At 48.4% G+C, this 23,284-nt stretch overlaps 1 protein-coding gene across 3 annotated transcripts in view; it reads right to left on the reverse strand.

Annotated features, from left to right (window-relative positions):
* Positions 1–23,284, reverse strand: part of capn15 (calpain 15) — a 281,287-nt gene that overhangs the window by 244,327 nt on the left and 13,676 nt on the right. For 2 of the 3 annotated variants that reach the window (XM_048552365.2, XM_059654055.1), the window contains exon 1: positions 15,860–16,228. The exons of the other annotated variant lie outside the window; for it this stretch is intronic. In XM_048552365.2, the coding sequence (XP_048408322.1) occupies positions 15,860–16,089 (230 nt within the window). In that variant the 5' untranslated portion in view covers positions 16,090–16,228. Of the gene's footprint in view, positions 1–15,859; positions 16,229–23,284 lie in introns of those variants that run through there. 3 annotated transcript variants of the gene reach the window in all.

Consider the following 23,284-nt stretch of genomic DNA (forward strand, 5'->3'; position numbering starts at 1 on the left):
CCTATCAGCAGCAGCAGCATTTATTGCTCCCTCTCTGAAAAGACACCAAAATTTACTTTAAACATACTCATTACTGATCACATGATATAGAGGAAAGAAGAAACCCACAAATTAAATCAGATACATTTTCCACCAAGGTTAAAGTGTAATCCATTGTCTGCCATTCTCAGATTCAAGGAGATCATCAATATTTGATAGGCTTTTAATTTTGTTGAAAAAAAGTCCTAGATTCTGCTTTTATTACACAGCAAAAGCAATCTAGTAAGGCACATCAGGGCAGGGTGTACACACTTAATGGTTGGACCCTGAGGAGCAGTGCCAAACAAAAAGATCTAGGGTGCAAGTGTATAAATCCTTCAAAAGTGGAGTTGCAGGTGAGCACAGTGTAAATCATGGTATTTTCTCCATTCAAACTAAATGAAATATAAATGCACATAACGCAGATTTGTTACTGAATGCTAACCTGAGATAGCAGCAGAGTAGGGCTCACCTGCTCCATCCACTTTTCTCCCCCACCCCCCAACTTTTCTTATTTTTCTTTTCTCCTTACCTCTTGTGAAGCACTCTGTCACAGTGACAGCATTGACAGAATGTTTCAGTTCCCGGCAGCTTCTGCATCGATGAGATGAGCCAAGCACCAACTCATGACTGCGACAGTGGTGGTGAGTTTGGTTCCCCACTGCCTCTGCATCCAGCACAGACTCATGGAAGTGGCAAAGGTGCGTTGGAGCCCAATAGAAGATCTGGTGGCATCAACAGTGGCTGCATTGACAAGGTGGGCCCAAAGGAGACTCTTGGCAGTGGTAATGGAGCTGAGTTTGGGCCCGTATGGGACCTGGCAGCATTGGTGGTGGCTTCATTGGCGAGGTCCAGCAAGGACTCATGGTGGTGGCAGCAAAATGGCAAAGAGTGGCAACTCTAGTTCCAGCCTGACAGCAAGAGGCCGAGTGATTAGCTGCTCCAGGACCACAACTGAGCACTTAACAAGAAGGACTATAAAGGTGAACTCCCTTTCCTTATTTTTCTGCCTTTATTTTCTACATTTTGGTTTATTTTTGTGTTTTACGACGGCACCAGAGAGTGGCAACACCATACAAGACTTCTCACAGTATTTCGTTAGAAAATACATTTGACAATAAATGAATCAAACAAATGTAATCAAATCAAAATAATGGATAAGGCGTTGCCCTCCTAAGACAGGCACTGTGGGTTCATGAACCATCTGGGGTGCTTTCATTTAATTATAGTGTCATAGAGTTATACAGCAAAGAAAAAGACCCTTCGGCCCAAACAATCCATGCCACCAATAATCGCAAACTAAACTACTCTCACCAGGCTGGGCTTGGTTCATATCCCTCTAAACATTTCTTCTTCATAAACTTAAACAAATGTCTTTTAAGCACTGATACTGTTCTCACATCCACCACTTTCTCTGGAATTGTTTTCTACGCAAGAACCACTCCAAAAAACTGCCCCTCATAGGTTTTGAAAACCTTTCTCCTCTCATCTTGAAAATATGCCCCCTAGTCTTGCAAGTCCCCACCATAGGGAACAGACACCTACCATTAACCTTACCTATACCCCTCATTATTTTATAGCCGTCCTAGGTCATCACTCAACCTCCTCAGTTCCAGTGAAAAGTTGTCCCAACCTATCCAGCCTCTCCTTATAATTTAAACCTTCCACTCCAAGCAACATCCTGGTAAATGTCTTCTTAATTCTCTCCAGCATAATGATATCCTTCAATAACAGGGGGACCACAAGTGGACACAGTACTCCAGAAAAGGCCTCCAACATCTCATACACCCTCTTAACCAACTATCTTTATGCGATGCAATTGTGAAAGAACGCCTAGGTCACTCTGCTCTATGACACTACCCAAAGCCCTACTCCTAACTGTACAAAGTCCTGCCCTTGTTTGTTTTACCAAAATCCTATACCTCACATTTATCTAAATTAAACTCCATTTGTCACACTCCAGCCCATTGAGCCAACTGACCAAGATTTTCTTGGTAATCATCCACAAACTTACCAACAATGCCTTCTATTTTCTTGTCTAAATCATTTACGTAAATGACAAACAGAAGAAGTGGACACAGCACCGAACCCCATGGAACAGGCCTCCTGTCCAAAAAAAACAGCCCTCCATCATCTATTACTCTAAGATTCTAAATACTTTTTTTGTAACACATTTGCTAATCACTTGAAATCTGTATCTTCTCATTTTAAATCCTTTCACAAGCAAGAAGAGGTTCTCCCCATTTACTCTACCCACGCCCTTTTAAAAACTTCTCCTTTTCGTCATTTTCTCTGAGGAAAATAGTCCCAACACCTTCCAATCTACTCTCATAAAAGTGAAGTTTCTGATACCTGGAACCATTCTTGTTAATCTATTCTGAATTCTCGCTAATGCATTCAAATCCTTCCTGTACTGTAGCACCCAGAACAGTACACAATACGGGGGGTGAATTCTAAAATATTTTCTACAAGTTCAGCATATTGTCTTTGCTCTTGCATTAATATCCATTTTAATAAAGCCCAGGATACTATGTTTTATTAACTGCTCATTCCACTTGTTCTGCCATCTTCAACAACCTGCACACATATACACCCAGGCCCCTCCAATCCCACATCCCCAAAGTACGTACTCCCTACTTTGTATTGTCTGCCCATGTTCTTCCTACCAAAATGCATCACCTCACACCTCTCCAAATTCATCACGTTAGCAGTTCACTCCACCAATTGGTCTGTGTCCTTTTGGAGCTCTCCTACTCATCTGCTAAAACTGCTCACTTTTCCAAGACCATCCTGGATTTTTTTTACTGCACTGCAAGCCATCTTGTTCAAACACTCTCCCCAGTCTCTTCTATTCACACTTCCAACAAATGCAGGGAGCTGACCATTTTAGTGACAAACAAGACGGAGATCGTAATTAGCTATCTCTGCTCCATCATTCAATTCCACTAACTCACTGGACCAAACATTCTCTCTGCTGTCGCTCTCTCCTTCAAGTCTGTTGTCATCATCTCTCTCCTCAAATACCCAACCTCAATTCATCAGTTCTGAGGAAGGGTCACTGGACCCGAAATGTTAACTCTGTTTTTTCCTTCACAGATGCTGCCAGACCTGCTGGGCTTTACCAGCAACTTTGTTTTTGTTCCTGATTTACAGCATCCGCAGTTCTTTCAGTTTTTACTTAACTCTTTGAAGCTTGCAAACTACCAATCCATCTCCTACATCCCCTAAATCTCCAAAGTTCTTGAACGTATTGTTACCTCCCAAATCTATTCACCTCTTTCCAAGATTTCTATTTTGAATTCCTCAAGTCAGGGCTCCTGTCATGGTGTTAGAAACGTTTCTAACAAAGTCACAGATAATATATGAAGTGACTGTGACAAAGGCAAACTGCTCTTCCTCAATGTTCTTGATACTTGCCATTCTCACCACCATCTAAGAGATTACCTCTAAATTCCATATTGGATTTGTTAGTAACTATTTTATATTTGTCGTCTTTAATTCTGAACACCGTATTTAGACAGCATCTTCCACAAACTCAAATTATAACTAATTGAGCACTTCAACACAGCAATTACTGATGTAGGTAACATGTCAGGAAACTTGGGCACAGCAAGGTCCACAAGTGGCAATATGACAATGGGCTGCATACCTGGTTTTACTGATGTTGGTTGAGGGATTAAGATTAGTCAGGTCACAGAGGAACAACTCTCCAATATTTGAAAAGTGTCACAGGATCCTTCACTGCCACCTCAGACAGCAGATATACTCTGACTTAATGATTTTAATTCATTTCGGTGATGTCAGCATCACTGGCTGAGACAGCATTTTTCATTCAACCCTGGTAGCCTTGAGGTGGTAATACTGAGTTGCAGGATTTTGACCTTTTGATCATTTGATAATGAAGAAACTATGATATGTTTCCAAGTTAGGATCATGAATGACTTTGAGGGAAACTTGCAGATGGTGGTCTTCCATGTGTCACCTTGTCTTCTGGGTGATAATGACTATAGGTTTGAAAGGATCTGTCCAAGGAGCCTTTGTGCATTTCTACATTGCATCTTCTAGATTATACATACTGCTGCTGTGCATCTGTAATGGTGAGGGTGAATGTTTGAGGATGCAATGCCATTCATGCAGGCTGCTTTGTCCTGGATGACGTCAAGCTTCTTCAGTGATGGTAAAACTACACTCATCCAGACAAATGCGGAGTATTCCGTAACACTCCGGATTTGTGTGTAAATGGTGGTAAGTAAGTAATTTGGGAGTAATTCACTTCAGGATTCCTAGCCTTGGGCCTACTTTGGTAGACACGGTATTTACGTGGCTAGTCCAGTTCAGTTTTTGGTCAAATGGTAATCCCCAGGATGTTAATGATAGGGAATTCAGTAATGGTAATGCCATTGCATGTCAAACGGTGATGGTCAGGTTCTCTTTTGTTAGCAATAGTTTTTGCCCAGCATTTGTCCTGGGTGACGTCAAGCTTCTTCAGTAATGGTAGAACTATACTCATCCAGACAAATGCGGAGTATTCCATAACACTCCTGATTTGTGTGTAAATGGTGGTCAAGCTTTGGAAGGCATGAATGCTATTTCTCAGCTAAAGCCTGGATTTTGTCCAGATCCTGCTGCATTTGTACTTGGACTGTTTTATTTTTTGAGGAATTGCGAACAATGCTGTAATATCAGGAAACATCCTCACTTTTGAGTTTAAGATAGAGAGATAGCTGTTGATGAGGTACCTGAAGGTACTTAGCCAAGGGCTATACTCCTTCCTGTCTGGAGGAACTCAGATGCAGCAACAACGTACCTACCTCTGTTCCAGAAGACCAGGGTTCAAAATGCACCTCCCCCAGCAGTGTGAGATAACATCTCTGAACAAGTTGGTTAGAAAATATCTACCTTGAGAAACTCCTGTCTTGTCTGAAAGTGTAGTATTCTCTCCATGCTGTACTGAAGTTTCATTCTGGAATTATGCATTCAAATCAGGCCAGCTGAGACACATCTGACATTTAACAGCTTTGATCACGTTTGTGCCATTAGTCTGCAACCTGGACGATATCCTTGAACTCGAGGTGATGTGAATGGACAAAATTATGCCTGCACAGGCAAGTAACTACCACAGCCAGTGTGAATTCTTTTGCACACCTACAGTTTGATTTTACACAAATCCAAACATCTTCTTGGTGCTTACTTCTTCTGCATATTCTGATAAAGACATATTTATCTACAAAGTCTATAGGATAGAAAGTGTACATGTCACACAAAATAGGAGTGGGAGGCATGGAAAGTGGCAATTAAAAAGAGTAAACATAGCAGGTCCTCAAATGCATGTCATAACATAGACAAAGCACTCTGCACCATTACCATTTTTATGACAGGTTCAGTAAAGTTTGTAATGATGAAATATATAGAACTGTACATTGTTAGACAGCTCCCTTACCAACTAGTAATGCAAGCCAAGGACAAATGTGCCTCATTCAAACTCCTTCATAGTGTCAGATTTGTTAGTTACACTAAATCATGTTAACAGCTTTAACTTGTAAAACAAATGGTGAGAAGGTGCATGGGGATCTTCAGCAAATAACACACCCACAAAAGACCCACTGTAAACACTGACATACTCCTGAGGATCCCGCATCCTAGCTTTTAGACAACCTGGACAGCTGCCTAAAGCACAACAGTGCCATCACTGTAGATTCTTTTTAACAATGGAAGTATGTGTTCCCTAATACTCATGTACATTAACAAAAGCAGGCCATAATCAGATAGGAAAATTTGATGATCTCTCAATGAATTTAGAAGGCTCTCTGAATCCAGGAGAAAAATATACTTGCTAATTCAACACAAACAACATGGCAAACTTTTCTTTGCAAAATGACACAAACTAGGAAAAATCTATTTCAACGCTAAGGCTTCAGCAATCAATTAAACTACAGTGATTTTGGAAATAAATGGCAATTCCATCTGAAAACAGCCCTCCATTATGTCTTAATGATTATAACCCACATCTCTGCACATACAGACGCCACTGAGTTCATTGCATACATCCCTAGGATATGTTCAAACTTGCTGCACTATTTACTTATTTTCACCTTTAAAACCCAAGGCTTAGATCAGAAAGGCTGTCATCTCTTGAGGGCCACATACAATTCACAGTTTTCTGAGGGCTGGATAACGTCACAGGGAGAAAAATAAAAATCTAAATCTAAAAAGCAACTTCCCTCCCACTTTTTATATTTGAATTAGATTTATATTTGAATCCCCTTTCTAATAGCCCCAAATCCCATAAACCCTATCTACACTGGTCGGAAATATTATAAAAATCATTCAACAGTTGGATTAAAACACAGAGGTGACTATTTAAAGGCAACAACGGTTATGATTTATTCCTAATCTACACAGAATGATATATAAAAGACAGGGTGATTCTTACGCATTTAAAATAATGATTAAAGCAACATTCCATTGTATTTCAACAGAAAAGGTGTTAAACTGGGAGAATGGTTGTGATAACTGACACTAACTGGGAAGTGCAATAATTTACAAGGGCACAGAATTGCTGAATGGAGTTTCTAACACTGAATGTGCTTCCTCAATCCAACCACTGGCTGGGAATTGCTGAGGCTTCCAAGAATGACAACATGAAATCACAACAAAGGAAACCAATCTTCATCCCCTAAAGATGCTTTAATGCAGGGTTTTTAGATGTTATTCTACTGATATAACACTTGAATTTGCTGAAATCAGCAGTAGCTATTAGATTTATCCTATTTTCAATTGTTCACAGTACATATTATGAACTGAAGTTACACCCGCACTAGTGTTTGTGAATTTTGTATTCACAGTCTAGTATCATACTTCAACTGAAATCCTGTTAAATAGAAACCAGGTAATATCATGTCTCCTCATCATTCTGTTCTTCTCAAAACTGAACACCTGAGGAGAGGAAAGGGAACATTAAAAAGTATACTAAAAGTGTCTGAATTGTTCATTGTTCGCTATGAGTACACAATATAAAACTTTCAGTTTGAACTTTTTTTTTTAAAATGAACTCATGATAAATGAAAGCACCCAATATGAGAAGCAGACAGATCTGTAGTAATGGCAATTCAAATGGTCACCTACATTTATTCAATACGGTCAGAGTATTGGAAAACATTAAATAATGGTGGAACCATGTCCCAACACGGAGTTTACATTATTCATACAATTTCCCCAGATCAAAGAGGTTGAAAGCATGTGGCATAATTTACAGATCAAGCGACAGGTTTAAAGGTGGAGATAATTCGTTTAAATATGTTTGTCTGGAACATCACAAATGTGCCATTAAGTGACAACAGATTGCAGGGAGATTTAGGGTTCATGTGGTGCCGTGGTAATGTCCCTACCCCTCAGCTAGGACAAGCAGATTCAAATCTTACTTGCTACAGAGTTGTGTGATACCATCTCTGAACAGGTTGATTGGGAAAATAATCCAAAATGCAGGGATTTTTTTTCCCTGGTTTGATCTTTGACATTTCTTAAAGAAAGGCAGTTCAGATCAGCCGGGAGGCAGCTCTGAGATAAGCAGAGAAAGAATCTCCAAAGAGCTGTGGACCAATAGAAGAAGGTTATCAGAAAATACCAGTTAATAACTGGTCTGCACCAAAATTCCAACGGTCTGTAGATTGATCTCAATGGCTCCTTCTAGGGCACACGCTTTACCACACTGATTTTCAAAGCAGGGATGGAGGGTTGAAACCTGTTAGCTAAAGAAAAGAACACCTTAGTTTGTACATGAGGCCTTAAGAAATCATCAGAATGGACTCTTGGCCGGCATGGAACTCCAAACCTACCGAGAGCAATATCCAACCCCAGGAGCATGAGATACTTCATAACTCTTGCCTTGACTAGTGTTTCATTTGGACTCAAATAATCTGCTGCTAAGTGGTAGAAGAGCAAAAGGAGGCCTGTTCTTAGGTTGGGTTAAAACTCTCTAACATACATCCATTTTCTCACAATCATCAACCAACAAAGTCAACGCTAAAAAGATAGAGGTTTTTTTAAACCACAGTCCAAGTGCACCATCCAGCAGTAGGTAAATGCTTACTGGTTGGCAGCAAAGGGAAAGGAAAAGATAGATAAAGGATTTAGCCTGGGTGGGTTGGGAGAGAAAGTTGAAAATCTATAAAGGCCAAAGAAATGTCACTTCATAACGTAGGGGTTAATTTCTTCCAAACAAGGTTTTCATTAAAAGGTCTAATCTATTTGAAGCACTCGTATGAACTAAAGTACAACTTCGTGCCCTACTGAAGACAGCTTCAAGATTTGATTCTTCTCATAATTTTAGCAACCTAAGTGCAATAAAACCAGACAGATCAGCCAACCAGGAACACCAATAAAATGGTTCAAACTCTTTGACAGAGTCGTAATTTGTTTATTTAAGGGTATTATAGGGTCTGAAAATTCATACTGGAACACTCAAATCAAACCACCTTAACACAGCAGCATCTGGACAGAGGAATCATCCAACAAAGCAGGGTGCAGACAGAACAACTCACCACAATACAGCAGGATCTAGGCTTTACAGCTACTTCTGGATGATTCCTACAACCAACAGCTAACCTACAAAATGCACTAGCACTGGTGAATAACATTGCACGACTGATGTAAGTATCTAACAGATTGCCTCAAAGACTGGGATAGTAGTGGTGTCAGGGAAAAAAGACAGAGTGAAGAGGTTCCTGATCTATGTTCAGGAGAATTTAGTATGGTTCAAGTCCATTGACAGAGGAGGCATTGCTGGATCTGGTTCGGAGGAATGAGGTAGGCTAAGCAGATCAACTGTTGTAGAATCACAGGAGATCTACAGCACAAAAAAAAGCTCTCCAGTCCATCAACTTTGTACTGGTCAAAAGCAAACTAACTGCTCTAATCCAATTTTCCAGCATTTGTCCCATTGCCAGAACATCTGAAAAAGGGTGACTGGAGTTGAAATGTTAACTCTGTTTTTCTATCACCAGCAGCTGCTGCCAGGCTTGTTGGGTTTCTCCACCACACTGACTCAAAAACACCATCCGTTTGACAAGCTTTCTACAGAATGTGTGGTTAAAGTATCATCATTCTGTAAACGGACTGTCAGGCAAAGGAAACGCATCACAAGCTAAGTAAATTAGCTTAAAACAACGTGAGAAGGAAAAGGAATGAGAACCATACAAAAAGCAAGCTATTAAAGTCAGGCCTTCTCAAAGTGATGGTTGCAAACACAAAGTAACAGGTTCTTATTATTCACTCATGGGACCTGAGCATTGCTGACGTAGTAGCTGCCCTTGAGAAAGTAGTGGTGAGTTGTCTTCTTGAACCATTGCAGTCCATATGCTGTAGATAGTCACACTAAGCCATTAGGAGGGAATTCCAGAATTCTGACCCAGGGATGCCCAGTCTCGAGTTGCTAGATCTGTTCAAATACTGCCCCATTTAGCACAGCAAGAATGCCAAACAATATGACTTAAGGTTGTATGAATGTGAAGGCAGAACTTCATCTCCATGAGGACTGTGTACTGATCACTCATGCTGATACCATCATGGACAAGTGTATCTGTAGTGGGCAGGTTAGTGAGCAGGAATTCAAATATCCTACTTATTAGGTCCCTCACTACACAGCACCGACCCAGTCTCACAATGTTCTTTAGGGCTCAATCAGTTCAAACCGTATTGCTGCTACTGAATCACTCTTTATGGTGGTCTTTGAAATCCCTGACCCAGAGTACATTCTGTACCTTTGTCACCCTTCCTGCTTCCTCTAAGTGTTATTCAACATGGAGTGGTATTGATTCATCAGCCAAGGACTGACAGTATGTGGTGATTAGAAAGGAGGTTTCCTTGTCCATGTCTGACCTGATGCCATGAAACTTCATGGGGTCCAATGTAAATGCTGAGGAGTCCCAGGGCAATTTCCTCTTGACTGCATACTCCTGCACCTCTGTGGGTCTATCCTGCCAGTTGGATAAGACATATCCAGGGATGGTGATAGTGGTGTCTGGTACATTGAATATAGGATATGGCTCCATGAGTGTGACTGTGTTAGGCTGTTGCTTAAATGAGCCTGAAATACAACTCTCCCAATTTTGACACAAGCCCCTAGATGTTAGTAAGGAGGACTTTGCAAGATTGACAGGGTTTTTCTTCTTTGCTCTCGTCATTTCCAGTGCCTACACTGATGGCAAATAGTCTTTTCTGTCCTTTCTAATAGGAATATTAGGCATTTTCAGAGGAATCACCAATTTTTCAGGCCTGGAGACTCATGTAGGCCAGGCCAGTTAAGGATAGCAATTTCCTACCCAAAAGGACATTAGTGAACCAGATAAGTTTTTTCCCTAATAATTGACAACAGTTTCAAAGTCATAACTAGACCCTTAATTCCAGATTTTTATTGAATTCAAGTTCCATCATCTAAGTTGGTGGGATTCGAACCCATGTCCTCAGAACATTACCTAGATCGCTGGGATAACAATTTAGTGATAATACCACTGGGTCATCAGTGAGAAATACCATGTTGCACACAGGCACAGCAAAGGGAAAAGTAAGTACACCTGACACTCTTTCGTATGTGCTCCTTAGCACATGTGCGTTACCCCTTCAGAACAGAAAAAGTGACAAGAATTTTTTTCCTGAGCATTGTGAAATTTTGGAACTATGCCTCAGAAAGCAGTGGACACACCGGTATCGAATATTTTGAAGAGAGGTGGACAGATTCTTGTTAGGAAGGGGAATAAAAGGATTATCACCAGGAAATATAGAAATGTGGAATTTGAAAACAAACAGATCAGCCATGATCTTTTAAAATAGCAGAGCAGGCTTGAGGTATTATACAGACAACTTTTTTTTGTATATTCATGTGTTTTCAATGCATAAAAAGTCACTCACTCTGCAACAAAAAAGTGGATTACAAATAAGATACAATGGAAATGTAATTAAGAAGAAAAAGGAGACTGAGGCATCTTAGATGGAAAAGAAACTAGAACTACATAAAAACAGCGAATAATTAGGCACAAACAGCTCAGTACAATAATTTTATAGTGTAGTCGTAACAAAGCTGCAGGCTTTGCTGCATGTCCCACAGTTAATACAGATCAGTTGGGTACATTGAAGTAAAAATTTATGACATTGAACTAGTTCAATTGTGATGTGAAACTATGAATTATATATACAGCAATGAAAGATGTTTTGATATTTCAAAATGATGAATGCTCCAAGGTAAAAAGCAAAACCTTTAGGCATTGTTGCATTTTTAATTGAATGTAAAGACAAACAGCTATTCTTCTTCTGTAATTACTGGAAGCATTTTATTAATGGTGCACAGAACACTGCATTTTGTGTGCTCATTATGTAAGCTGAGATTTCTAGCATGTTCTCATTACTCTTCCACTTACCTACTCCACCCACTCAGTCTTCCTCTTGCACACTCCTGGACTGAAGTGACAAATTAATGATTGCAATCTCTACTACAATTGGATTAGTTCCATGTGAATTTAACCCCATACAGTAGGTATTTGTTGGCTATTTACAAACAATACCAGTAATTCCAAATTATTTTCAAAAAACATCACATATCTCTCTCCAGGTGACGTCACTAGCAAACTGATAAAAGCCTGATTTCTCCTTCTCATTCCTGTAAGTCATATTTTAAGATTCATTTTAAGATTCATTTTATGGGTACAGGAACACTAGCATTGATTAAATTAATGCCCTATTCCTAGTTATCCTAGGAAGGTTGTGAAAGGTTTCCCTCATAATATTTAATACAACGGAGTATTTTCTAAGCCTTTTCAGTGGGCAGTTAAAGGCAACCAGATCAATACAACATAGGAATTCCATGTAGGCAAGGCAAAAATGGCACGTTTCTTTCGTAAAAGAATAACAGAGCTAGTCTTTTTCTCTAAAAGGAAAATCTAATACAATTAATGACCATTTTTGCTGAGAGCAACTTCTTAATTCCCGCACATTTAAAACTGAACTCAAAATTGTCAAATTACCAGGGTGGGATGTGAACTCATTATTTCTGCATTATCAGTCCAGTAACAGAACCATTATACTATCAGTGACACTTCGCTCCTCTTTTTGAAGTTGAGCACATGGTCCACTTCACCACTTTATCCATCATTATGCTTTTAACAATGAGGACTAAAATGTGACACCACCGATATTAGCAGCATCATACAACATTCATATGTGAACAAGCTAAACACATTTTTAATTCTTTCAGGATGACAATGATGATTAGATTTATTATTGTTGTTACACAGCAGGATAGTGCAGAATGCACAAAACCTCAATCTTAACCCCAGTTTCCTCCTGTAGGGAATCTTCAATCTTCCAGGAGGAAGAGAAGAGACACAAGTGCCACTCTCAATTAATTGACCTCAAAGTTTGTACAATAAGGGTGCCATGAAGAATTACACCATCTTTTCTGTAGGTTTCTTGCTTTGTGGTTTCTGCATATTTCCTGAACAGAAAAATATCTAGTTACCAGGTGATTAGAGAGTAGACCTACAAACTGAACAACGTTTGTTTCCACAGATCTGTAATCAAAAGAAACATTCAGCTCAGCAGCAGATTGCTTTGGCTGTTATCTCCAGTACTGTGCAAGGGAAATGCAGGCTGCACAGTGGTGACAACAGTCACAACTCGCAAGGTTATATCAACTGTGTCTTTCATGTAAATTTTCTTGTTTCTTCTACAGAAAGTATCAGTTACGTTTAAACAGAATGCTTCTTATACCAGCCTGATTGCTACCAGCAACTGCCTTCTTCCCATTTTCCTGCCACTGTTGAACAGATAGTTAACACTTGGCTGTTAGCCCTGACAGAACATCAAATATTGATCCTGTCTCACCTCACCTATCTACATGCACACTGTCAGCAGATATTACATGATCAGGGGCTACACCGTCTCCTCAGCCATGGCAAATTCTGCTCATATCAGCAGGACGCAAACCTGATGTGTCTAACTCAAAAGGGAGTTAGTTAGACCACTGCTGTGCAATGCACAATGATGCCAACAGCGTGGGCTCAATTCCTACACCAGCTGAGGTTATTTTGAAGGACTGTTCTTCTCAACATCTCTTTTGGCCTGAGAAGTGGTGCCCCTCGGGTTACACCACCACAAGCTGTCTCCCTCCAATGAGGCAGCAGCCCTATGGTATGATAATCATAGCAACTTTACTTACCAGAGGTTGCATTTACCCATACCATACCTCCAACTCTCAACCAATGAAAACCTAGAGACAAAACAGGTGTCCGGCAGCTTCGTCATTTTCTAGAATTTTCTCTTAATGCACCTGTTTTCAAATGCAGTAATGTACATATGTTACAGTTTTACAATTACAAGCCATTCAGCTCAGTGCACCCAAGTTAGCATTTTTACTTGATCAGCAGCCCACTACTCTCCAGCTAACCGGTTCTGAGGGAGGGTCACCGGACCCAAAACGTTAACTCTGCTTTCTCCTCCACAGATGCTGCCAGACCCACTGAGCTTTTCCAGCAACTTTGTTTTTACTCTTCAGCTAACCTCATCAACTTATCTTTCCATCTTTTAAATTTGGATTATCCACCTTCCCTTAAATGCATTTATAATTGTTATCTCAAATACTCAATGCGATAACAAATTCTACACTCAAACTACTCTAGGTGAAGGAGTTTCCTCTGAATTTCTGAATAATTTATTAATGAGTATCCTACACTTATGGGCACTAGTTCTGGTCTCCCAGAACTCCAACCTGTTCAATCTTCCCCGACAGATACAACCGCTTCGTTCTTGTACCATCTGATAGTGTTTTTCTACCTTTTCTGGTATCTCCTCTTTGTTTTTCCAGAACAACGTATATTTTGTGAATATTGTAAACTGGTCATAGTATTCCAAATACATTTCTGTGGTATGTATATTCATTAATTTCTAATTTAAACAGATCTTTTTCGTAACTCAGTAAGAAATGCGATTTTCTTTTATAGTTTTAAAGATATATTACTTTTTCTGCCTCATCGGGCCATTAGGTGGCAGGCTTCTTTTTAAGTGATCATCACTATGCAATTGCTCTCCAGTCAAAGGGGTAGCAAGGAGGGGCAGATTGTACAGATCGATTTAGCAATCACGCACCATTCAATATCATTAGTTTTGTCAGCCACATAAACAGGTTCTCATTGTGACAAAATGGTCAGTTCATGAATAGCAAATGGGCTGATTTTCACAAACTCTGTTACATCAGTATCTCAGAGAAAAGCACAAATATGGATCTTCTGTTGCATAATTTCTGGCACTTTTTAAAAAAAGCTATAAATCATTTCTTAAAACACAAATAATTTCAGACAGTATTATAACTGGCCACCTAGAGCAATCACAAAATCACAGTGTCTCACATAGACATATCCTCTGAGCTGGAAAACAGCAAAACAAACCTCAGGAAACATTTTCCCTCATAATTAAAACTCAACATCTTTATAAACTGGACAGTACACTACAATAATTAAATGAAAAATCACAGGGAGCTTCACTTTCCATTCACTCGGGCAGGGCTTCCTAAAGTGGGGTCATGAGCTGAACCTTGGGGTTGCAAGCTCTAAAGGGAGCAATAGCCACTAGGGATCTCTGAGACTCATTCAGCTGTACTCTAGCTCAAACAGACCCCTGCTCTCAATTAAGGGCCATGATAATTTTCAAGCTTCAAAATGGGGTCACAGCATGGAAGAGTTTGGAAAGCACTGCTGTAGGGGGAAAATGAGCTATATCTGTAACACTGTAATCACATTTGTAAAGCCTTGCACAGTTAGTTACAGGACACAATGTAAGTGTAGAGATAATCTATGATAATCAACCTTTTGAATTTACTGAACTTTTCTCCCACTTCACAGGTCAACGCCAGGTCAGACAAGATTTAGATTACACACCTTGGGATAACAGAACTCATGGAATGCTCTAAAGTGCAATGTTAAACAACTGATTCTAGATTCCTGGTTTATATGACGACAGAGGAGCTGCATGCTTAAGTACAATAATAATATAGAAAAATAATGTTTTTAGCCAGCAAACGGGAACTAGTGCACTGTCAACAAAAATTTCAATACAAGCAGATTTAAAAGGATCTCTTCATATTCCATCCTGGAAAAACAAACCTTACCAACCTGATGACAACTCTGTAGATTTCATAACACAAACAACCCAGTTAACCCTTTAACCTTCCAGATAACAGCAAAATAAAATTACGATGATTTCAGCACAGACCATAATCTAAACAACAGTGATTGAGCAGGTAAGCTGGAAGGAATCTGTTCCTGCTCTTTTTATTCAAACCTACACAGCCATTACTCTATACCTCACAAGCTTGGTTCATTCCTCTGTTTTGCAATCACTTCTGCTGCTGCTCTTCTTTCTCAGGATTTTGTTCCTTTCAATCTTACAGCTCAGATTTCGGTTAACCTCTCTGTGCTATAAAATAAATTCCTTTCGCCAACATCCTCCAATACAGTTTAATTTTACCGTTTCCCTTTTATTCTTACTGTACCAGTGAAGCTTGTACAAAACAAATGTTCCTTACCTTGCACCTGTTCAATCCTATTTTTACCATAGCGGCTTTGAAAAAGTGCAGTCTGATCTAAAACCTCCAGCTCTGCCACTGCGGGCTTATTCTTCCTCAGTTTACTTTCTGTTGTCCCACAATCGCTCAGAATCACTGCTTTCTAATTTAAACTCACACCCCGATCTCTCCCCACCATGTAAATTTGAGTGGAATATCTGTGACGATTTCCCTGTTAAACTCAGATTCAGTGACTTTTTCCAGTGTTTGTAGCCTGCCTCCTCACCCAGTTACCTGCTGCGACTCCGCGGCACTTGCTGCTGGCGGCTTCGGGAGCTCTCCACCCGAGCGGCGGCCAGTGTCCCGCTCACCCAGAGCGGACTCCCAGGGCCGCTCCAGCCTGGCGAGGAAGCGGCGGCGGAGGTGGCGGGGAGGCCGGGGTCTGTCTCCGTGGCGAAAGATGAAGCAGAGGTTCCCATAGCGAGGGCTCCGTGTCCCAGGTCAGAGCAGCACCGGCACAGCATCCATCCGGGAGGTTCGGGAGCGGCCTCCCCAAACCTCAGCCCCAGGACTGCTCCCCGGCCAAATCTGGCCGTCGCCTCTCGCTGCCTTGTCCACGGCTACACGGTGAAGATCCCCAGGCAGCCGGAGTTCGCTCCACAGCAGCTCACACTCAGCTCCCTGCAGCTGCAGCAGCATCAACAGGAGCAGGCGCAGCACCGAGAGAGACAGGGAGAGCAGCCCGGGGCTGCACAGGAGGTCGAGTCTGTGAGGGGCACCGCACGGACAGTCTGGGATTTGGGAGAGGGTGGGACCTGGGATGGCGTTGGGGTTGCGGAGAATGAGCTGGGGGAGAAGAGTGGAGAAGAATGAAGACGAGGGTGGTGGGGGAGAGAGAAGACAGGGTGGTGGGGGAGAGAGAAGACAGGGTGGTGGGGGAGAGAGAAGACAGGGTGGTGGGGGAGAGAGAAGACAGGGTGGTGGGGGAGAGAGAAGACAGGGTGGTGGGGGAGAATGAAGACAGGGTGGTGGGGGAGAATGAAGACAGGGTGGTGGGGGAGAATGAAGACAGGGTGGTGGGGGAGAATGAAGACAGGGTGGTGGGGGAGAATGAAGACAGGGTGGTGGGGGAGAATGAAGACAGGGTGGTGGGGGAGAATGAAGACAGGGTGGTGGGGGAGAATGAAGACAGGGTGGTGGGGGAGAATGAAGACAGGGTGGTGGGGGAGAATGAAGACGGGGAGGGAGGGGAGGGAGAAGAAAGGGTGGTGGGGTCGGGGGGGGAGGGAGAAGAAAGGGTGGTGGGGTCGGGGGGGGAGGGAGAAGAAAGGGTGGTGGGGTCGGGGGGAGGAGGGAGAAGAAAGGGTGGTGGGGTGGGGGGGGGAGGAGAAAGGGTGGTGGGGTGGGGGGGTGAGGAGGAGAAAGGGTGGTGGGGTGGGGGGGTGAGGAGGAGAAAGGGTGGTGGGGTGGGGGGGGGAGGAGGAGAAAGGGTGGTGGGGTGGGGGGGGGAGGAGGAGAAAGGGTGGTGGGGTGGGGGGGGGAGGAGAAAGGGTGGTGGGGTGGGGGGGGGGAGGAGAAAGGGTGGTGGGGTGGGGGGGGGGGAGGAGAAAGGGTGGTGGGGTGGGGTGGGGTGGGGGGGGGAGGAGAAGAAAGGGTGGTGGGGTGGGGGGGGAGGAGAAGAAAGGGTGGTGGGGTGGGGGGGGGGAGGAGAAGAAAGGGTGGTGGGGTGGGGGGGGGGAGGAGAAGAAAGGGTGGTGGGGTGGGGGGGGGGAGGAGAAGAAAGGGTGGTGGGGTGGGGGGGGGGGAGGAGAAGAAAGGGTGGTGGGGTGGGGGGGGGGGAGGAGAAGAAAGGGTGGTGGGGTGGGGGGGGGGAGGAGAAGAAAGGGTGGTGGGGTGGGGGGGGGAGGAGAAGAAAGGGTGGTGGGGTGGGGGGGGGGAGGAGAAGAAAGGGTGGTGGGGTGGGGGGGGGGGAGGAGAAGAAAGGGTGGTGGGGTGGGGGGGGGGAGGAGAAGAAAGGGTGGTGGGGTGGGGGGGGGGAGGAGAAGAAAGGGTGGTGGGGTGGGGGGGGGAGGAGAAGAAAGGGTGGTGGGGTGGGGGGGGGAGGAGGAGAAAGGGTGGTGGGGTGGGGGGGGAGGAGGAGAAAGGGTGGTGGGGTGGGGGGGGGGAGGAGAAGAAAGGGTGGTGGGGTGGGGGGAGAAAGGGTGGTGGGGTTGCGGGGGGAGAAAGGGTGGTGGGGTGGGGGGGGAGAAAGGGTGGTGGGGTGGGGGGGGAGGAGGAGAAAGGGTGGTGGGGTGGGGGGGGAGGAGGAGAAAGGGTGGTGGGGTGGGGGGGGAGGAGAAGAAAGGGTGGTGGGGTGGGGGGGGAGGAGGAGAAAGGGTGGTGGGGTGGGGGGGGAGGAGGAGAAAGGGTGGGGGGGGAGGAGGAGAAGAAAGGGTGGGGGGGGAGGAGAAGAAAGGGTGGTGGGGTGGGTGAGAAGAAAGGGTGGTGGGGTGGGGGGGGGAGAAAGGGTGGTGGGGTGGCGGGGGGAGAAAGGGTGGTGGGGTGGCGGGGGGAGAAAGGGTGGTGGGGTGGGGGGGGGAGAAAGGGTGGTGGGGTGGGGTGGGGGGGAGAAAGGGTGGTGGGGTGGGGTGGGGGGGGAGAAAGGGTGGAGGGTTGGGGGGGAGGGAGAAGAAAGGGTGGTGGGGTGGGGGGGGGAGAAAGGGTGGTGGGGTGGGGGGGGAGAAAGGGTGGTGGGGTGGGGGGGGAGAAAGGGTGGTGGGGTGGGGGGGGGAGGAGAAGAAAGGGTGGTGGGGTGGGGGAGAAGAAAGGGTGGTGGGGTGGGGGGGGAGGGAGAAGAAAGGGTGGTGGGGTGGCGGGGGGAGAAAGGGTGGTGGGGTGGGGGGGGGAGAAAGGGTGGTGGGGTGGGGGGGGGGGAGAAAGGGTGGTGGGGTGGGGGGGGGGGGGGGAGAAAGGGTGGTGGGGTGGGGGGGGGGGAGAAAGGGTGGTGGGGTGGGGGGGGGAGAAAGGGTGGTGGGGTGGGGGGGGGGGAGAAAGGGTGGTGGGGTGGGGGGGGGAGAAAGGGTGGTGGGGTGGGGGGGGGAGAAAGGGTGGTGGGGTGGGGGGGGGAGGAGAAGAAAGGGTGGTGGGGTGGGGGAGAAGAAAGGGTGGTGGGGTGGGGGGGGAGGGAGAAGAAAGGGTGGTGGGGTGGCGGGGGGAGAAAGGGTGGTGGGGTGGGGGGGGGGAGAAAGGGTGGTGGGGTGGGGGGGGGGAGAAAGGGTGGTGGGGTGGGGGGGGGGAGAAAGGGTGGTGGGGTGGGGGGGGGGGAGAAAGGGTGGTGGGGTGGGGGGGGGAGAAGAAAGGGTGGAGGGTTGGGGGGGGAGGGAGAAGAAAGGGTGGTGGGGTGGGGGGGGAGAAGAAAGGGTGGTGGGGTTGGGGGGGGAGGGAGAAGAAAGGGTGGTGGGGTTGGGGGGGGAGGGAGAAGAAAGGGTGGTGGGGTTGGGGGGGTGGAGAAGAAAGGGTGGTGGGGTTGGGAGGGGAGGGAGAAGAAAGGGTGGTGGGGTTGGGAGGGGAGGGAGAAGAAAGGGTGGTGGGGTTGGGAGGGGAGGGAGAAGAAAGGGTGGTGGGGTTGGGAGGGGAGGGAGAAGAAAGGGTGGTGGGGTTGGGAGGGGAGGGAGAAGAAAGGGTGGTGGGGTGGGGGGTGTGGAGGGGGTGGGGTGTGGAGGGGGTGGGGTGTGGAGGGGGTGGGGTGGGGGGTGTGGAGGGGCAGAGGGGGTGGGGTGGGGGGTGTGGAGGGGCAGAGGGGGTGGGGTGGGGGGTGTGGAGGGGCAGAGGGGGTGGAGAAGAAAGGGTGGTGGGAGGGGGGGTGGAGAAGAAAGAGTGGTCGGGGGGGTGGAGAAGAAAGAGTGGTCGGGGGGGTGGAGAAGAAAGGGTGGTGGGAGGGGTGGTGGTGGGAGGGGGGGTGGAGAAGAAAGGGTGGTCGAGGGGGTGGAGAAGAAAGGGTGGTGGGGTTGGGAGGGGAGGGAAGAGAAGAAAGGGTGGTGGGGTGGGGGAGGGAGGGAAGAGAAGAAAGGGTGGTGGGGTGGGGGGGGAGGGAAGAGAAGAAAGGGTGGTGTGGTGGGGTGGGGGGGAGGGAAGAGAAGAAAGGGTGGTGGGGTGGGGGGGGAGGGAAGAGAAGAAAGGGTGGTGGGGTGGGGGGGGAGGGAAGAGAAGAAAGGGTAGTGGGGTTGGGGAGGGAGGGAAGAGAAGAAAGGGTGGTGGGGTGGGGGGGAGGGAAGAGAAGAAAGGGTAGTGGGGTTGGGGGGAGAGAAGAAAGGGTGGTGGGGTTGGGGGGAGAAGAAAGGGTGGTGGGGTTGGGGGGAGAAGAAAGGGTGGTGGGGTTGGGGGGAGAAGAAAGGGTGGTGGGGTTGGGGGGAGAAGAAAGGGTGGTGGGGTTGGGGGGAGAAGAAAGGGTGGTGGGGTTGGGTGGGGGGGGCGAGGGAGAAGAAGGGGTGGGGGGGGAGGGAGAAGAAGGGATGGGGGGGGAGGGAGGGGAGAGAGAAGAAAGGGTGGGGGGGTGGGGGGGGAGGGAAGAGAAGAAAGGGTGGGGGGGTGGGGGGGGAGGGAAGAGAAGAAAGGGTGGTGGGGTTGGGGGGGAGGGAAGAGAAGAAAGGGTGGTGGGGTGGGGTGGGGGGGGAGGGGAGGGAAGAGAAGAAAGGGTGGTGGGGTGGGGGGGGGGAGGGAAGAGAAGAAAGGGTGGTGGGGTGGGGGGGGAGGGAAGAGAAGAAAGGGTAGTGGGGTTGGGGGGAGAGAAGAAAGGGTGGTGGGGTTGGGGGGGAGAAGAAAGGGTGGTGGGGTTGGGGGGGAGAAGAAAGGGTGGAGGGTTGGGGGGGGAGGGAGAAGAAAGGGTGGTGGGGTGGGGGGGGAGAAGAAAGGGTGGTGGGGTGGGGGGGGAGAAGAAAGGGTGGTGGGGTGTGGGGGGAGAAGAAAGGGTGGAGGGGTTGGGGGGGGAGGGAGAAGAAAGGGTGGTGGGGTTGGGGGGGGAGGGAGAAGAAAGGGTGGTGGGGTTGGGGGGGTGGAGAAGAAAGGGTGGTGGGGTTGGGAGGGGAGGGACAAGAAAGGGTGGTGGGGTTGGGAGGGGAGGGAGAAGAAAGGGTGGTGGGGTTGGGAGGGGAGGGAGAAGAAAGGGTGGTGGGGTGGGGGGGTGTGGAGGGGGTGGGGTGTGGAGGGGGTGGGGTGTGGAGGGGGTGGGGTGGGGGGTGTGGAGGGGCAGAGGGGGTGGGGTGGGGGGTGTGGAGGGGCAGAGGGGGTGGGGTGGGGGGTGTGGAGGGGCAGAGGGGGTGGAGAAGAAAGGGTGGTGGGAGGGGGGGTGGAGAAGAAAGAGTGGTCGGGGGGTGGAGAAGAAAGGGTGGTGGGAGGGGTGGTGGGAGGGGTGGTGGTGGGAGGGGGGGGTGGAGAAGAAAGGGTGGTCGAGGGGGTGGAGAAGAAAGGGTGGTGGGGTTGGGAGGGGAGGGAAGAGAAGAAAGGGTGGTGGGGTGGGGGGGGAGGGAAGAGAAGAAAGGGTGGTGGGGTGGGGGGGGAGGGAAGAGAAGAAAGGGTGGTGTGGTGGGGTGGGGGGGAGGGAAGAGAAGAAAGGGTGGTGGGGTGGGGGGGGAGGGAAGAGAAGAAAGGGTGGTGGGGTGGGGGGGGAGGGAAGAGAAGAAAGGGTGGTGGGGTGGGGGGGGAGGGAAGAGAAGAAAGGGTGGTGGGGTGGGGGGGGAGGGAAGAGAAGAAAGGGTAGTGGGGTTGGGGGGAGAGAAGAAAGGGTGGTGGGGTTGGGGGGAGAAGAAAGGGTGGTGGGGTTGGGGGGAGAAGAAAGGGTGGTGGGGTTGGGGGGAGAAGAAAGGGTGGTGGGGTTGGGTGGGGGGGGGGAGGGAGAAGAAGGGGTGGGGGGGGAGGGAGAAGAAGGGATGGGGGGGAGGGAGGGGAGAGAGAAGAAAGGGTGGTGGGGTGGGGGGGGAGGGAAGAGAAGAAAGGGTGGTGGGGTTGGGGGGGGAGGGAAGAGAAGAAAGGGTGGTGGGGTGGGGGGGGAGGGAAGAGAAGAAAGGGTAGTGGGGTTGGGGGGAGAGAAGAAAGGGTGGTGGGGTTGGGGGGAGAAGAAAGGGTGGTGGGGTTGGGGGGAGAAGAAAGGGTGGTGGGGTTGGGTGGGGGGGGGGAGGGAGAAGAAAGGGTGGTGGGGTTGGGTGGGGGGGGGAGGGAGAAGAAGGGGTGGGGGGGGTTGGGAGGGGAGAGAGAAGAAAGGGTGGAGAAGAAAGGGTGGTGGGGTTGGGTGGGGGGTGGAGAAGAAAGGGTGGTGGGGTTGGGTGGGGGGGGGAGAAAGAGAAGAAAGGGTGGTGGGGTTGGGTGGGGGGTGGAGAAGAAAGGGTGGTGGGGTTGGGTGGGGGGGGCAAGAGAAGAAAGGGTGGAGGGGTCGTTGGAGGGAGGGGAGGGAGAAGAAAGGGTGGGGGAGGGGAGGGAGAAGAAAGGGTGGGGGAGGGGAGGGAGAAGAAAGGGTGGGGGAGGGGAGGGAGAAGAAAGGGTGGGGAGGGGAGGGAGAAGAAAGGGTGGGGAGGGGAGGGAGAAGAAAGGGTGGGGAGGGGAGGGAGAAGAAAGGGTGGGGAGGGGAGGGAGAAGAAAGGGTGGGGGGGGGAGGGAGAAGAAAGGGTGGAGGGGGGAGGGAGAAGAAAGGGTGGAGGGGTGGGGGGGAGGGAGAAGAAAGGGTGGAGGGGTGGGGGGGGAGGGAGAAGAAAGGGTGGAGGGGTGGGGAGGGGAGGGAGAAGAAAGGGTGGTGGGGTTTGGGGGGGTGGTGGGGTTTGGGGGGGGTGGAGGGGCTGGGGGGGTGGTGGGGTTTGGGGGGGGGTGGAGGGGCTGGGGGGGGGGTGGAGGGGCTGGGGGGGGGTGGGGTTTGGGGGGGTGGAGGGGTTTGGGGGGGGGGTGGAGGGGCTGGGCGGGAGGGAGAAGATAGGGTGGTGGTGGGGGGGAAGGGAGAAGAAAGGGTGGTTGGGGGGGGGGGGGGGATGAACCCTTGGGTGCGAGGGTGGTTTCGGAGGGGAAGGGTGGCGGGATAATTCGTCAGGGGTTGGGGGTTGAAGAACGGGTGGGTGGTGGCGGGGAGGAGGGGAAAGAGAACACATGGGTGAATGCGTGGGTGGTGGCGGGGAGGAGGGGAAAGAGAACACATGGGTGAATGCATAGGTGGTGGAGGGAGGAACGCATGATGGATGGGGAGGTAAAAACGCATGGGTGTTGGTGGAGGGGGGGAGAAAACGCGTGGGTGGTGGAGGGGGGGAGAAAACGCGTGGGTGGTGGAGGGGGGGAGAAAACGCGTGGGTGGTGGAGGGGGGGAGAAAACGCGTGGGTGGTGGAGGGGGGGAGAAAACGCGTGGGTGGTGGAGGGGGGGAGAAAACGCGTGGGTGGTATCGGGGCGGGGGGCGAAGGGCCTATGAGGGGTGGCATGGAGAACGTGAGAGTGATGGAGGGGTATTGGGGGAAAGAATGCATGGAGGAGAAGTAATGAGTGGGTAGGGCGGTGGGAAAGAATGGGCTGGTGGTGGCGGCGGTATGGAGGGCTGCTGGGGCGAGACCACCTGATTGGTGGAGGGGTGGAGAGGTGTGGGGGGTGAGAATGAGAGAGAGAGGGGTGGAGGGGGAGATGAACACACACGAGGGGTGTAAGGTGGGTAGAACGCATGAGGGATGGAGCGTGGAAGAACTCACAGGTAGTGGAGGGAGGTTGGGGAGAGAGA

Source organism: Stegostoma tigrinum, chromosome 23, assembly GCF_030684315.1.
Source record: "Stegostoma tigrinum isolate sSteTig4 chromosome 23, sSteTig4.hap1, whole genome shotgun sequence".
Classification (NCBI taxonomy): Eukaryota; Metazoa; Chordata; class Chondrichthyes; order Orectolobiformes; family Stegostomatidae; genus Stegostoma; species Stegostoma tigrinum.